Below are 16629 nucleotides of genomic sequence, written 5' to 3' on the forward strand. Positions count from 1 at the left end.
CATCAGTGATAATAAACCGATTATGGGTCCATTCTGCTGCATGTTGCTGATATATGAACTTCTACTTATGAAGACAGGACATACATTGTAAAGGTGTACTTTTACTCTGAGGTATTGCTGCTTTCACTTTAGTGAAAGATCTCAATACTTCTTCCACCACTAACTCCCTAAATGCCACGAAAGAGAAGAAAAACAAATGATACATCAATTCAACTAAAGAAACACGTCACACAAGTTGGATAATAGTTTATATTTATATATATATATATATATATGTGTATATATATATATATTATATTGTGTTTACTTAACAAACATGATAAATGCAAAGTCTCCAAGTTAGCTGTAACAATAAAAATACAATATCTTTGTGTCCTTAAAGTACATAGAATTAAAACAGCAAAACAAAAACCGCCCTAAGTAGTTCACAGAGAGGTACAAATATACAGTACAAATCTATTTTATTCAAAAACGGTACAAATAAAAATGCAACAAAATAGAGATATTAATGCTTTGTTAAAGTCAGGTAGGTGAAGGGTAATCTAAGGGAGCACTTTCGGTCAACAACTGTAAGGCTTCTGATAAAAGATCAATACATATTGGTACGGCCATAAGATATTAAAACTCACTATACAAAGTTCATACAACCTGGATTATACTTGAGGATTGAATGTTACATTTACATCATTGCATATATTTTGCAGATTTAGGCTTTTTAAAGATGCTGTTTTTGTGTTTTTTTGATAGTTGCACATCACATAAAAAGCAGTCACCTTGTGCCAAAAAAGTACAACATCAAATCTGAAAATACAGACTTCTTTAAAACTTTTTAACCGTTTAGCTTGTTTCTCCTGATTTAATTGGACATCAGCAACACTAAAATCATCCTAAATTCACCTTTGCAGTTCAATATGGGATCAAAAAGGAAGTAGTTCACATAGGGAGTAAAAATCCCCACTGCCAACGTCACAAAACATAATAAACCATTACATTACCACCAATGGAAAGCTATCTGATTAATGCAGCCTGTCTCCATTTAGTCAAACCGACATTCTGTTGACCAGAAACTGTGGGACACAGCACAAGACACCAAACACAATGCATTAATTCTAGGGATAAAAAAAACAAAAACTACTGATCTTGTGCAACAATAAAAACTACAGATGTGTGCGTGTGTGTGCGCAAAGAAGAGCTTCCTCACTTCCACACATTTAAAAAAAATAAAATAAAAAATAACAGGAATTAAAAAAGGTAGGTATGAGCGTAAAGAGTATTAAAAATGTAACGGATAAAATGAAGAAGAAGAAAAAAAAATAAAAAATACACCACACAAACTTGCAGATTTCATGGTTGAACCGTATGAAAGAGAAATCACCGTCATCCTTTGAGAAATATGAATTTCATAAGCATGACAAGAGTGTCAAAGCTTTGACATTTCTCATTTGCTCTTGTACAGCCTGAAAAGGTAACACCAAGTCTACCAGAAGCATCATTCCATGTTTTAAATTTCACACATTGTACAAAGCAGAATTTAAGGCATTATTGACAAGCACCATCAAAGCTATCTACACAAAAAAAAAAAACATCTATCTACAGAAACACACAACCTGCGATTTTGTGTGCTTTACATTTTTGAAACTCTTCAATTTACCAACAGTTTTAAGTTCAAAACACTGTAAAAGGGCATTTAGTGCAATTACTTACAGCAACAGACTATCAGTGATGTGAATGAGATTCATCGGACATTTTGGTAAAAGTAGTAGAGCTTTTCCTGCTTAACGCACAGCTCAAAGCAGAGGGAAAAAACAAAAAGGCTCATGGGCAGCGAAGGATGGTCTTGCCGTGTGAATCAACAGGTAGGTAAAGTCACATCTGGCACTGCTTGCACCATTTAAATCCCATCAAATGCAATTTGACCCAAAATACAATGTCAAAGTGGCTTGGTAATCGTGCCAAAATAATACTAGGCAAAGGCTTGGAAATTTGAGTGACAGTAATCTCAAATGATTTGGCTCCGACCGTGTGGCATCGTGAGAAGACAATAAAAGTTTACTAATCTGTGAGTCAGCAGTGTGCTATACATAGGGAGATGGGGACAAAAATCCAATAATCAGACATCAGCGTAAAATAACTGCATCAACCCAACCTGCCCTACTGCACTTAAGACAACCAAGAGTACAATACTGAGTTTACTGCATAGAAAATGCCAAGACTACATGAAATGTTTTCAGGTATTATGTATATTGCTTACAGCATGAAAAAGACTCAATGTGGTGAGCTTCTGATGGTAAGAAGTATTATTTTCTGAAACTCCGATTGCAAAGCATTTTAAAAGGACAGGTTCACATTTTTTCCAAGTATCTTAATACAATACTAATTCCATATGTACATTGAAAAAGTTAAACTCCGCCAAGGAGGTAATGTTCTCGGTTCGGTTTGTCAGCAGAATTGCAAAAAAACTACTGGCCTGATTTTCATGAAACTTAGTGGAAGGGTGTAGCATGGGCCAAGGAAGAACACATTATATTTTGGAGCGGATCTGAATCAAGAATAATTTTTTTTACTTTCATTAACATTGCAAGATAGGGCAGTCCTTCTGTCCATACTGGCCGTTAAGAGATCCCTTTTTAATGCGATTACAGTTCAAGTGATGGGATGGGGGACAAAATGTTTGACATTGGAATAGCATCAGGAAGGAATCTTTATACAACCAGTATGGACAGGAGGAATGATTACAGTGACCGATTAACTGTTTATGGGCATGTGAGAATTGTTTTAAGACAGACTTGAAAAAAAACATTAAACCATCCTTTAAAGCTGCTCATAATGACAGTACCAGAGGATGAGAGTCTACTAGACCCATTTCAGGTGACTCGGTGACAGAGGGTCGGGCTGTATACTCCGTGAGCTAGAAGTTAAGACAGTTGAAGAGGACAGATAGGCACACAACAGTGTCTGGGGCTGAGGGACAGCACCAGCACATTAGTCAGACACTAAAATTGAAAACAATGTAACTGACCGACCATCCTGTCTGAGCGCATCCAATGTAAGGAAATATAACAGGTAATGCATGAAATATTCAAAAGTGATCAAATGTTTTGTCCAAAGATCTGACAGGAAAACAAAAATTTAACTGGTGCTGTGTGATTTACAAATTTCAATGGGAATGTCTGCTTAAAGGCCGTAGTCGTGCTGGCGCGCGCCAATGTGACGTCAAAATGACGTAGATCTCGCTGGCGCGCCAGGATTTTGAGTGCGTGACCGGAAGGCACACACCACTATTTTTTTTCAGCGGCGTGCGACAAAGTGGAAACAGGAAGCATGAACGAGCTTCTGTTCAGGAGAAGACTGCAACTAGTGTCGCGAGTATAAACAGTTACGGCGCTCCCATGACGTCACACTGGCGCTCGACAGCTCGGCTGCGGCGAGTATACCCCACGTTTAAGGAATGTTGTCCGATTATAAACCTCTGAATGATTTTATGCGTGGTCTAATTGCACTTATTTTCAATTTCACCCTTTTGATTTTTGATTTTCAGTAACCAGGATGAAAATCTGTTAGGACGAAACTGCAGCATTCATCTTGGCTAATTTGTAAACAGAGTTAAAAATGCAAGTCAGATTTTCTGTCTCTCATCACAAAACACCAACAATAACACTTCAAACATATTCCTTTCATAAAAAAAAAACATCTACTGTACTGTGATTCAGTCAGTGTGAAATCAATGACATTTTCTATGTGCAAGACAATTAAAAGATCCACTGGATAAAGTATATCCTAGTAGAAAAGTGAAGGACCGTATACAGTAAAACAAAAGAAAGAACAGAAAATGACTTGATAATGATCACAGCGTAATTAGAGTCAAGCCTTTCTTGGAGATGCACTTGAGTAAAAGATTAAATATCATCAGTGAGATGGAGAATCAAAGAGAAGCGGTTTCATCTACAATGATTTCTTGAGAAATTTATCATGCGTTGCTTGTGTAGAAATACTGAAGAATCAATGAAACAAACACCAAAATAGTGCATCACCTTTAAAGGTCAGGGTCAAAAGAGGGTCAGATCTCACACCTCAGAGATATAAAACAGCCGACGACGAGAGACTCCTGGGGGGGGGCAGTACAGCCGCATGCTGTTAAAAGAACTATTGCTTTAATTTGATAACTGAGCAGAAAGTAACAAGGACAAAGAGAACACCTGGTCACTGACTCACTCGCACGCAGGGTTTCTCTCTACAAGGCAAACAACAAGGCCATTCCACTCCTCTGGGGTTTTAAGGCTCGGACACATCAACCCGATTATCGGCCGTCGGACAGTCGGGCGAGGTCGGTGACTCGAGTCTGTTCGGTGTGTTCCGTGCCGTCGTTAGTCGGAGGAGCCGTCGGCATCCATTTTGGCCGATTTGACTTGTGGACTCAATGACCAATCTGATTGGTGGAGTGCTAGCCCTTGACTCGTACGCTCAAGTCGGCGTCGCTACGGTGCGTTCCGAGGCACTTTTTTGAGAGACGGGAGCCGACTGATCAGTCCAACTGCCTTTTCTGCCGACGGGTCGGCCGTCGGGTTGGTGTGTCAGAGCCTTTAGGCTAAATTGGCCTGCAGCCACTGATGTGACAGGGTAATGTCTCATTCCCACAGGTAGCTTTGATGACGACCAGCCAGTGCCTCCTACGTTAATTATATCATTTAAAATTGCATTAAAAGTCACCAGTCTGGTTCGGGAAAGCTTTGAGGTATAGTGAGGAGGAGGGAGGGTGTCGCTCAGGATGAAGTGATTCTCTAAGGAGAAAAAATTAAACACTAAGTGATGGATATTCCCACTGAGGATACTGGAATGCAAGATATCTCTAGTTATCATAGAGAACAAAGCATTATTCCAATCATGTATGCAAACACACACACACACACGTTAGGGCCCTCAGCCTAAACCAAAGGGCATGAGCAGAATTTTTTTTTTTTGTGTGAAAACTGATTGCTGAACAGACACACTGATTGATTTATCACCATTTTGATTGTTGAAGACAAGTGGGACGTGCCACACCTGGCCTGAGAGAGGATCCTATTCTTTGCAGACCGGCCAGAGTACCAGAGTACGCCTGCTGACAGCAGAAGACTCCTGCCAGAGAAGCATAATGTAACATAAACCAACAGTTAGCCCAAACATTGCCAACATCACCGCAGTTGCTGATGTCAGCAACTCCACTCTTTTTTGGGCAAATGCTTTTGAAGGAAACAGGATCTTAAGAATAGAGGAGATAAAAAACCACTGGCTGGGCTCTTTTAAATACATCAGAACCTGCAGAGTGGGTAGCTTCACTGTGCTACAAACACATTCTTCGTAGTCCTTGGTCTTTCAAAGAGATGGTTTGGTCAAAAAAGAAGCAAGAGTGTTCTGAATGCGATGGTAACCTCCAAGCATAGGTATGAGGAAGTGGCGACAAAGGAGGGAGGAAGAGAAATGCAGTGTGCAAGGACTATAGTAGGCATTTCATCCGCTACATACGTTCTACTCAGCTGTCCCTGTCAGACCTCAGCTGGCTGTGAATCCACAGGCTTGTATTCTTTGGCTGAGTGACAACCAAACCATACCAAAACTTCTCACCAGATAGACAAAGATTTTTGTATATTTTAGGTGTGCAAAATCTCATACATTCTGAGGCTACATTCGCACTCTTTTTTTTCCCTCTTTCTCTCCTTGTCAGACTCATTCTTACTCGTGGCAGTCTATTCTATAGTTGCTACCAAATGTGATGCTACTTCCCTGCATTAGAGCGCCCCTCAATGGACAGTTTGACCTCCTGGGGGATGAAAGAAAGCCTTGTGTGGCCGGAGGTGCTTAATTGAGGGCGTGGCCCTTCGTCTCCCTTCATACTGTATCTTTGGAGGCCAGGTGAGGACCAGCGCCTCTGAGAAGCACCTAGCGCAGCCTGCATTGCTCCAGTCCCTGCCCCTGCAAAAGCAGAGCCCTCTGTGTGCAAGTGGTAACTGCTCTGGCTCCTTGGATGCTCTGCTGAGGTCCTACTTGGTCTGATGGGCGTCTCAGGGTGCCCAACAATCCCTAAATGTGTGGCTTCCTCCTTATCAAGTGCATCTTTTTCCCCATCCCTCTGTCTCTCTCTGTGGATGCGGTCTAGCCTGATATGAGACGGAGGCCGTGACTGCTGAGGGGCAGGGGGCCCCATGAGCTGGTGACCAGGTCCTGGTGTAGCGTTGGTTTTGCTCAAAGTCCTGGACAGGTTCTGCTGCTGCTGTTGTTGTTGTTGTTGTTGTTGTTGCTGTTGCTGCTGTGAATGATGGTGCTGTGGTTGTTTCTGCTGCTGTGGCTGAAGCTGCTGCTGCAGGGTGATGGACACACACACGTCTCCTACTTGCAGATGATGGCAGGCCAAGCCGTAGAGCTGGGCTGTGCGCTCAGGGCTGCAGGACGACCAGCCCTGCCCGAACACAAAAAAGGGGTGCTCCGGGGGCACATCGATGGTCACTTTGCTCTGCTGCTCCCCCACAGTGAAGTGAAGCGACACAAGGCCTGGTCTTTGCTGGCTGGCACGGATGTCCACCACCATGCTGGAGTCAATCTTGAGCCCCCCACTCACCTCAGCGCTCCGCACAAAGTCCTGAGTCTGCAGATCCTCCACACGCTTCAGTTCCCCAGTGGCCAGCTGGATAATGGCTCCCTTCATGAAGTGTGACGGGTTGGAGGGAGTTGAGGCAGGAGCAAGGCTTGAAGCTAAGGCCTGAGTCACATCTGCTGTAGGCTGGACAGGAGGCTGCTGGGGGAGCTGCTGCTGAGCTGTGGTCAACTCCGCCCTTTCAAGGAGGCACACTCTAGCTGAAGAGTCCGAGGCTTTAAAGCTTGGGTTAGGGGAGGCCATGGTGGTAGAGGCATGGCTGGATGAGGCATCATTAGCCTGTCCTGGGTAGTGTTGCTGTTGTGGTTGGGGCTGATGCTGCAGGTGATACTCCAAGGGAATAAGAACTGGTTGCCCGTTAGCAAGCATGACAGCATGGCCTGGTTGTCCTGTTTGCTGCTGGAGACCGGAGACTCTGGGATCATTGTAACTCACAGTCTGGGCCGCGTACGCAGTCCGGCCGGACTCTCCATGAACATCTCTGGTTCTCTGGGCCCCCTGAGAGAGGTTCAAGGGAGCAAAGGACACCTCTTTCCGCACTCCACCTTGGCTAGAGGAAGCAAAACGACCAACCACATGCTGTACCTGGAAGTTGATTAAAAGAATTAAGTGTTAATCAGAAAACTTTTAATTTTGCTGAAACACACAACATTTATAAATGGCTTGTGACAACTTCCAACAAGACAGCCAAATGTTTTCCTACCGCAGCAGCCTGAATTACAGCATGCAAGTATGAAATATCCGTGTAGCTCAGTAAATAAATATATTTTAACCATCTCATCCTTCGAGCCTCAAACTCACTCCAACGCACAATTTCTAATGATGCGTGATATGCCTTAACATCGCTCTTCTCATCAGCTTTTCTAACAGACAGGAAGATTTGTTTTTTCAGAAAAGGGAGACAACAGAAAAATTTTGACTACCCAAATAGGTGGGCACATGTAAACCATATAGAGGCCATTTATAGCATGTTGACGTCCTTTTTTGCAGCTAAAAATGAAAAATGGCATTCTGGGTTTATTATTATTATTTGGTATTGTTAGCATTTCTCCCTATTTGGTTGATTGAAATAAGTACTTTGCCGTTAACCATGCCAGCCAGCACAAACCAGGACGAAAACAATTTGACTTATTTAGGAATCAACATTCATTTCCCTTCACACCATCACAAAATAAGTACTGAGGGCTTCACTGAGCATCTCCATGCAACCACAGATAACAGCACAAAGTGGCAATTGTGGCTGTGAGTGATGCCCAATTACCTACAGACCCACAGCACACAATAAAAAGGAAGGAAGTTAAGACTACATTTTACGTGTTAATTTTAGAGTGCCACAGCCACTGAAATTTCAAAAACCAAACTCAGATTATTATTACACTAATAAAAAGCATTTGATAATAGTTACTTGTTAGTGTTATTTTTCATTGTGTTGAAGTATTTCGGTCTCTATAAATCCTATAAAGAAAAAAAATGTTTTCTTAATCAACATGAGGATTGTAAATATCACCCTTTAGTCATGCTGCTGCTTGCAATGTTGAATGATGATGATTTTCTTTGTATCTATTGATACTTCTTCCCTTATCTGGGGTATTTTCATCTACATGTGCACACTCAAAAAATGTTTTAGAAAGTAAATAAGGGTAATCTGGTTTCTCCATCTCAAATTTTAACATCGTTCATAAAACATGAGCTGCAATATAATATTATACACATTCCATGATCGAAAAGGAGCAGGGAGAAGGAAAATCATATATATTATCTGCCCCCTGTGTATTTAGAAGTGTTTATTGGGTTGTCTTTAATCCCTTACCAAGATAAAGGGTTTGCATTTATATGTTTCTATCACCCGTTTATCGGCTAAAAGTAAGAATTTGGGAATAGAGATTACCAGGAGTCAAAAGTCAAATTAGGAGGCCATCAGTGTATCTTACCTCCAGGTCGCTGTCTGGAGTGCTGCGCTGGCCAGGTGAGCTCCTCTCTTCCAGCCTTCGGTTCAGCAGGCCTCTGTCTTGGCTATATTCCTGGGCTGCACAGTTGGATGCTACCTGCAGCAGACGTGTATTTCTGGCAGTGTAGGCTGAATCAAGTACAACCTCCCTAGCTCCCTGCTCTTTATCACCTCCATTCATCTCTGGTTCATTCTCCTGCTGGGCACTGTGTGGGTCTCTGGAGGCAGCCCTGGCGCCCTGAGGGTGATAGAAGACAGACAACCCTCGAGAGCTGAGCTCTGTTGCGGGCATTACTCCTAGTGTACCAAGGTGCTGCTGGGCAGCTTGCTCTGAAGGCAGCATCAGCGGTACACCGCTGGATACGGCAACTTTGGCAAAGGTATGAGCAGCTACCTGGGCCTGGGGAGGTGGGGAAACAACACCTTCCTGTATGACCGATGGATAGGGAACAAGGTGGGACACAGCATGGGGCTGAGGAATGGTGCCTGAGGGAGAGATTAATGATCCCGGGACAAAGCCAGGGGTTAGAGCGTAAGGTACCGCTGCATAAGGGGAACTAACAAACTGGAGAGAGGAATGAGGGATCTGGGCATACCCAAGAGGAGGATAGGAAAGGCCTGGATGCTGCAGGAGAGGAGAGTGTACAGTGTAGGCTGGAGAGATGTGGCTTAACACTGGGTGAAGACTAGTAGGCGAGTAGGTAACAGATGGAAGAGCCACTTTGTAGAGCATACCGTACTGGTCAACTGGCACTGCTGGTATGCCATCAGAATTATCCACTCCATAATGAAGCCCTGGCTGAGCACGCAGCCACTCTCCAGATGGGGTCCCTCCTTGAGTGTCACTGTTGGCCGCAGAGTTCTGGATGGACACCACTTCATCTTCTCCAATACCACCACCACCACCACCACTACTACTGCCACCACCACTACTACCACCACCTCCTCCTCCTCCTCCTCCTCCTCCTCCAGCAGCCCCAACTCCTACTGTCCCTCCAGCTCCACTGCTGTTACTAACTAGGAGGTCCCTCTTCTTAGGAGGCAGGCACTCCTGGTTCCGCTCCTGAGCTTGTTTCATTGCAATCCTCTGACCAAGCGAGTGGCTTTACTGTACTGCACAGGAACTGAAACTTGCGAGCCAGTCAGCCCGCACAGGAACCAGTTGTGAAATCACCTGGCTGACCTTGTCTGCCAATTCTCCTGGAACAAAGAACAAAAGGCAAAGGATCTATAAGCACAATTAAAGGTTGCATATTTTCCCATCACCATGGCGCTAAAATGATTAATATACATGTCGAGTTAGATGAAAACGATAGTGATACGATCAATAGTTTCAGGATAGAAAGCATTAAAGCTATAGTGCGTGACTATTTCATATTTATAAATGTCTGTTACATTCAAGCCATTGGCAAATGAGTTGATACAACAATAATACTATAATACTCTCTGTATTTCTCAGTATGGCTATGTTTACAAAATGGTATAGTCCGGCGACATTCGCGCGCAGCAGCTTTGAGTGATGCAACTAGCAACTGGCTGGAGGAGGGGTGGAGGTGGTGCAGGATCACCGAAGGCTTGCGTCATGTGGAAGCACCGACAGTGTTGTTGTTGTCATTACTTAGAATTGTTCATGGGGGCGACAGAAACTACGCACTATAGCTTTAATGGTGCTGCTACACTCATAGCATAGTCACTGTAAAGACAGAAATTGATGGAGAATGTTGTTTCTTTGAAAAATAAACCATTAGACAGGCCCTAATACAAACCTCATCTGCCCAAGATAAAAGATACTTAGAACGATCCTCATTTTGTTGAGTTAGTCTGTGTCCCTTTACAGAACATACTTGAACACTGAACTGTTCGGCTTTTTGGCTGTTCGACATTTGACGGATGACTCCCTGAGAGAGGTACAAGGGAGCAAGAAGTTTATGTTGCCAAGTGTGAAACGTCTGACTACATGCACTTTAGCACACACCATGTCATTACAGCCACCTCTCAAACTGAAAGAACTCCATTAAACAGTTATGACAATATGTGCTTTATTGCTTTTGGTTTGTTTTCCCTATAGTTACACTGAATAATATATTGTGGAAAAAGTCTTGCAATATAACACATACTGCAGAATTTCTTGTGCAGTGATTAATTGTAATCAAGGGCAACATTTTGTCATAGTATCATACGAGTCGTCCATCAGACCTGTGATTCCTACCCATCATTCACATACCTTGACTCCTTTATATCCATTAATTTGTTTTTATTTGGGAGGATGGAAAAACCTTATTTCACACTGACAGTATCATAATTATTTAGGAGTTTGATCAACTTATTTTTTACGCTGTACAATGTTTACATAATATGATGGTTTAATTCCATCAAATTTAGATTTTTCTTTAGATTCTAAATTCAGCCAATTCAGACATAGGCCTATTTGGTGTATTTGAAAATGTTAAAGTCTTAACTAGGATTTAAAAAGTTCTGTGAGTTTGAACAAGTCTTAAATTGGAGAGCATGAGTTTAAATGACATGCCCACCGGAGGTTTAAACACCATGGGCTTTTCCAGCATGCTTCATAAGACCCCAACATCGGAATTATCAAAAATGTGCAATGGTGACAAGCGCATGTCGGCTTTTCCTTATGCAATGTAAAAAGCTAAGATGTGGTTCATCATGAAATTCTAAAAAGTAAAAAATGTAAAAAGAAAGTAGTAGGTACAAGTAAACTGCATATTAGTTACACTGAACTCACACATACAGTATGTAGATCCACACATCCACTGCTATAGCACCCTACAACTATCTAGCAAAATCATGTCTGACCACTGACACCATTTCTTCTTGGTTTTGCATAAAATTCATTCTATTCCAACATAAAAATGAAAAACATGCTGCAGTACAGCTGTGACTGATCCACTAAGTCCTAAGGTAATTTATTGGACACGTTTCAAGCAGCAGGTTTGCTTATTTATCATTAATTAAACTTGGAATGTGGCCGGGTTGGCTCAGTTGGTAGAGCAGGCGCACATATACATAGAGGTTTATGCCTCGACGCAGAGGTCCAGGGTTCGAGTCCGACCTGTGACGATTTCCTGCATGTCTTCCCCCTCTCTCTCCCCTTTCTCACCTAGCTGTCCTGTCCATTAAAGGTGGAAATGCCTCAAAAAAAAAAAAATAATTAAACTTGGAACGTCTGGCGTTTTTTGTTTTTTTTACATCAATCAAGTATGCAATAACTCTCAAAACATGCTGCATTACTGGCTCCAGTTGCTTCCAGTACTGGACATTTTATTCTGTGTCGGCACAGTTTTTATTTTGTTATATTTTCTATTTTGTATCTTATACTCAGGGTTATACTTCACCGTTTTTATCCTTAATTGGACATATACAGGCTTCAAACAACATCTCATTGTACAGTACAGTCACAATTAAAGTATCTCGTATCTCTCTTTGGTTTATAAGCACTGAATGGCCTCGGGCCAAAATGCATTTCTGATCTTCTGCTACATTATGAACCATCCAGACCTCTCAGGTCGTCTGGGGCTGGTCTGCTTTCTGTCCACTAAACATGGAGAAGCAGCGTTCAGTTTTCATGCACCACATATCTGGAAAAAAAACTCCCCGAAAACTGCAGGTCCGCTGCAACTCTGTTCTTTTAAATCCAGACTGAGGACTTACCTGTTTGACGCAGCCATTTTTTTTAATTTTTTTTTTAAATCAAGTAATTGTTCATTTCTTACACTGTAGTGTAACTTTGTTCTTGTATTTTATACCTGTCCTATTCTATTTAGCTTATTTTTATTTTCTATTCTCTTGTTTTTAATTGCCATTTAATGTTTTATCTAAAGCACTTTAAACTACCCTGTTGCTGAAATGTGCCTCTCTTGTAATTAGAGATGCACCGATTGACCGGCCGGTGACCGGAATTGGCCGATTTTCATGTCATCGGCCATGACCTGCCAGTCAGACTGACATATGCCGATTTTATGCCGGTCAAATGCACTCGGGCGCCTCATGATTTACATCGCGCAACAGCAACATCACACGTGCACATGCAGGGTTTTCGCTGTATGCATGTAGCAGCGGCGTACTGCCGCTCAATCAGCTGTTTATGAAATGTCATAAAGTCGTAATTATACACGGCTCGAACAGTCAGCCGCTCTCTCTCCCCTCCGAGGCTGAAAAACTGGAACATGAAAACCGCACTCACGCGGGTCCCTTGAAATATGACAGCTACAGTTTATCGGAAAATAGCGTTGGGCACACTGACTTTGATGACTTTATCAGACCCCAGATGAGACAAGAAGCTAACGTTAGCAAACGCTGTGTGGTCCCTCTGCCTCTGACGCCCTGCTGGCTGTAGGAGAAAAAAAAAAAAAAAGAGACGCTGTATTCCTTCAACACTGTTTAAAACGCTTTCCAGGTTAGTGGGGGTGCATACCGCTTAAAACCAACATTAAAAACATAGTAATCTTTAAAGAGTTTAGTTTTGTTGTTAAACTGTGTGTAAAATGAGCGGTTAAATCATCTGTTTCAGGTAACGGCACTCTAGGGTAGCCTACCGTCTATTTGCTGGATTGTTCCGAGGTAACTGTCGGTAGCTAACGTTAGCAGATAAGCCCATTGACAGCAACGGTAGTGTTCATATTTATGCACAATGACACATAAAGCAAACTTGCTAAAAAAAAAGGAACTACACGCTGTTTAGGTAACGTTACTGTTGATGTTCAAACAGGCCTGTGTGTGTGTTTTGAGAAATATCTTTATACTGCAAGGCTATATTTATTTTATTTTTATTTGTTATTTTTATATTATTTTATTGCCATTACCTGTTTTCATACATACAGAAGTTTAGTTTGCTAAATATATCACATTTTTTTAGTTGGTTATTGGATGTGAAAAGAAGGAAATGGTTCTTCCATAACATTGCACTTTAGATGTGTGTTAATTTCCCACACCAGGAGTAATTTATATAGTTCTATTTTATAGCGATCAATTATCTATTTAAAAATTGTTCTATGCAAAAATATAACATTTTCTATTAAAGAAAAGATAGAAAATAAATATTTGTGTGTGCTGTAAAGTGGTTAGAAAAAATGAAATCGGAATCGGCTAAAATCGGTATTGGCTGGTCAAATTCAAAGAAAATCGGAAATCGGAATCGGCCTAGAAAGTTGTAATCGGTGCATCTCTACTTGTAATCACTCCATGATACAGACTCGAGTGGGTTCCTGGTTTCACTAAGCACGGTTGTCCAGAAAAGTCAGTAAAGCTGCTTCCTGAAACAAACCCCTGAACGCCACTAGATATGAACCCTCTGCTTTATACATGTAGTTATCAGTCAGAGTTTTCTTCCAGTTGACACTACACTTCACTTCAGAGTAACCCATATACTGTAAAATGTGTTTAAAAAGTGTTTACCGTTAGCTAGATAGCTTAGTGGCTGACTTGGCTAAAGTTAGCTCGCAACTTGGAGTCATCTTTTTCCCGTAAACACAGGAAAGTGACAGCATGACACTTCGCACAAGAACACTAAACGTAGATGGTGAGCTCAAATGACAGATAATGGTTTATGCGGCAATTTAATTATTACTATAATTTATCAGTGGGCACCAGCCCAGAGGTTCCGGCTAGTTAGCCACACAGCTAGCTAGCTACATGAACTGACTCAAGTCCTGCTCGACTCACATCTGCTTACAAACAACTTGAAAATGCGCAGAAATGAGACTATCAAAGATAGCTCTGTTTTGTGGACTTACCTCCAAATGTCATCGCGAACAGGCGTTTCTTAATTTAAAAAAAGTTGATATGCGGAGGGACAATTGAAGAAATCAAGGCTAAGGAGTCGAGCCCATTTCGAAGGCCAGCAGAGGCGCTCACCAATGACGTCACCACGTTTATTCAATTTCCTGTTTTTTCATGCATGATGCACAAATGTCCAGCACGTACCATGGATGTATAATAACAATGGCACGTACACCAAGACGTAAATCAGCAAAATACGGTTACGCTTTACTTTTTTGTCCAACCTAAATTCAACTAAACACATATATAATACTCTGGATGCCATTTTAACAGAAACTAACGAGACCATGTTTTTTTTTAATAATTATTTGTCATAAGAAAGTGTTGACAGCTTTGAGGTAGAGACAATATAAACAACAAAACAACTAATAAGAAAATAAAAGTACTAGGGGTCTTTTTAGTTAACTCACAGACCATGTGCTTTTCTAGCAGAAAGATATAGCCTACAAAAATAATAGATCTTTCCCAATTTACACAAAACGCAACGGTAATAAAACAAAATTATAAAAAGCATGGATCTTTCGTGTGCATCAAATGTACATTCTAAAATGTTGTGCAGTAGGGGAAGCTGGAGCACTAAAGGGATTATATGACATGGTTTCATACATCTGCATCTTTAGCCTTCTTCTGTAAATGTTCTTGAAATGTCATTTCTGAAAACCTCCTGGTGTTATCTTTTTAATTACGATAAAATCATATCATATATATGTCACATATTGACTTAGCATTTCATGTTTGTAGCCTTTTTGTACATGACCATTCAATTCGTTCTGACATCTTTAGTTGTAGTAAAAAGCTGACTACAGACATGACAGGTCACTTTAGGCACACAAAACTTTGGCTGGATTAACGCAGGGAGCCCATATCGACCCCAATTTCTGTTTCAAATATTTTTATTAGAAGCATTAGTGCAAAATAAACTGACAGAATAGGAAACTGCTTACATTTTTTCACTAGGCTTATTTCGCAGAGGGTATATACAGTCAAACAACCCATTCACCCGCCCACCCTGTTACTTATGGGTTTGTGTTCAATTTGTGTGTTGTTCATGAAAAGAAATAAATCGGGGCCATATTTATTTTTTTTAATTATAAATGTCTTCAGTTTCAAGATAATCCTAATTCTCTCTAGGTGTAATGTGTCAGTTAGTTATGTGATCCACAGCTTCACTAGGGGGACTTGTGCTGCTATTAGCCCACATATTGACCACAAATGCTATAGGCTACAGTATTCCAATGCTGAATTAACATTACCTGGCTTCGAGTGTGTCGATTTCTCTGTGGTAGTATGATCAAACAAAACTTTCTTTAGGAATATGCACCATGTGAGTACAACCTAAGCTAAAATAATAAAGTCTTAAAAAGTAGATTTTGCTTGTACTTGAGTGGAGCAAATTAATCAAATTGCCAAGAACAATTGACATGAGGTCACATGGTGAGATCTTTGATATAAACAAAAAGCTTCGGACCATATGGTTAAAAGGGCAGGTTTTGGGGCGGCCTCTGGCTCGCCTGGTAGAGCGCGCGCCCCATGTAGGCTCAGTCTTCGCCAGCGGCCCAGGTTCGGGTCCGGCTCGGGGCCTTTTGCTGCGTGTTGTCCCCCTCTCTCTCTCTCCCTCCCATTTCCTGTCTCTCTTCAGCTGTTCTAAATAAAGGAGAAAAAAAAACTAAAAAATTAATTAATTAATTAAAAAGGGCAGGTGTTGATACAGTAACTAAAAACACTTGGAAAAGGTCAGGGTCGTTTCAAGGCCTTTGGGGGCCCTAAGCAGAACAGTAGGCCCTTTTCACAGCAGTAGTTTTTAAATGGCATTGCAGAAAAGCACGTGGAATTCATTACATTATGTTTGCATCACATTTAGGCGCTCTCTAATCTTAACAGCAATCAGTGCCTATGAAGTTAAATTTAGTTTAAGGTTTTGTTTTACTTAGTGTTTTATTAAATAAGATTTGGTTCCGTTAACATCCTACAATAATGCTATATTTTACAGATGAAGTTATTATACCACAATAAGGAACTAAATGTTATACCTACCCTCTGCACCTGTGTTAAACACTCAGGTAATGGGATTGTCCTTCAACCACAAGATTAGCGGTTCGATCCCCGGCTCCTCTGGCCACATGTCTCAAGTGTCCTTGAGCAAGACACTGAACCACAAGTTTCCCCCCCGGGTGCTGCTATGTGACTGTCCACTGCCCCTAATGCTTAGGGTGTGTTAAATGCAGAGACATTTCGCTACATTGTACTGTACACT

At 41.5% G+C, this 16629-nt stretch overlaps 1 protein-coding gene across 1 annotated transcript; it reads right to left on the minus strand.

Moving 5' to 3' along the window:
* Positions 1 to 712: 712 nt before the first annotated feature.
* atxn1l (ataxin 1-like) lies at positions 713 to 14452 on the minus strand. Its single transcript, XM_078248862.1, has 3 exons — positions 14330 to 14452; positions 8560 to 9776; positions 713 to 7213 (listed from the first exon to the last, which is right to left on the minus strand). Exons 2-3 carry the CDS (start codon positions 9652 to 9654, stop codon positions 5753 to 5755), a joined length of 2556 nt encoding a protein of 851 aa, XP_078104988.1. The 5' UTR covers positions 9655 to 9776; positions 14330 to 14452; the 3' UTR covers positions 713 to 5752.
* Positions 14453 to 16629: the final 2177 nt, after the last annotated feature.

Source organism: Sander vitreus, chromosome 1 (genome assembly GCF_031162955.1).
Source record: "Sander vitreus isolate 19-12246 chromosome 1, sanVit1, whole genome shotgun sequence".
NCBI classification, from domain to species: Eukaryota; Metazoa; Chordata; class Actinopteri; order Perciformes; family Percidae; genus Sander; species Sander vitreus.

What these genes read in the sequence shown, in the direction of transcription:
- atxn1l (XM_078248862.1), bottom strand. Translation starts at nt 9,654, where the DNA reads ATGAAACAAGCTCAGGAGCGGAACCAGGAGTGCCTGCCTCCTAAGAAG. An exon ending in CTCCAGACAGCGACCTGGAG is followed by an intron (nt 7,214 to 8,559) that starts GTAAGATACACT and finishes ATCAACTTCCAG; the next exon opens with GTACAGCATGTGGTTGGTCG.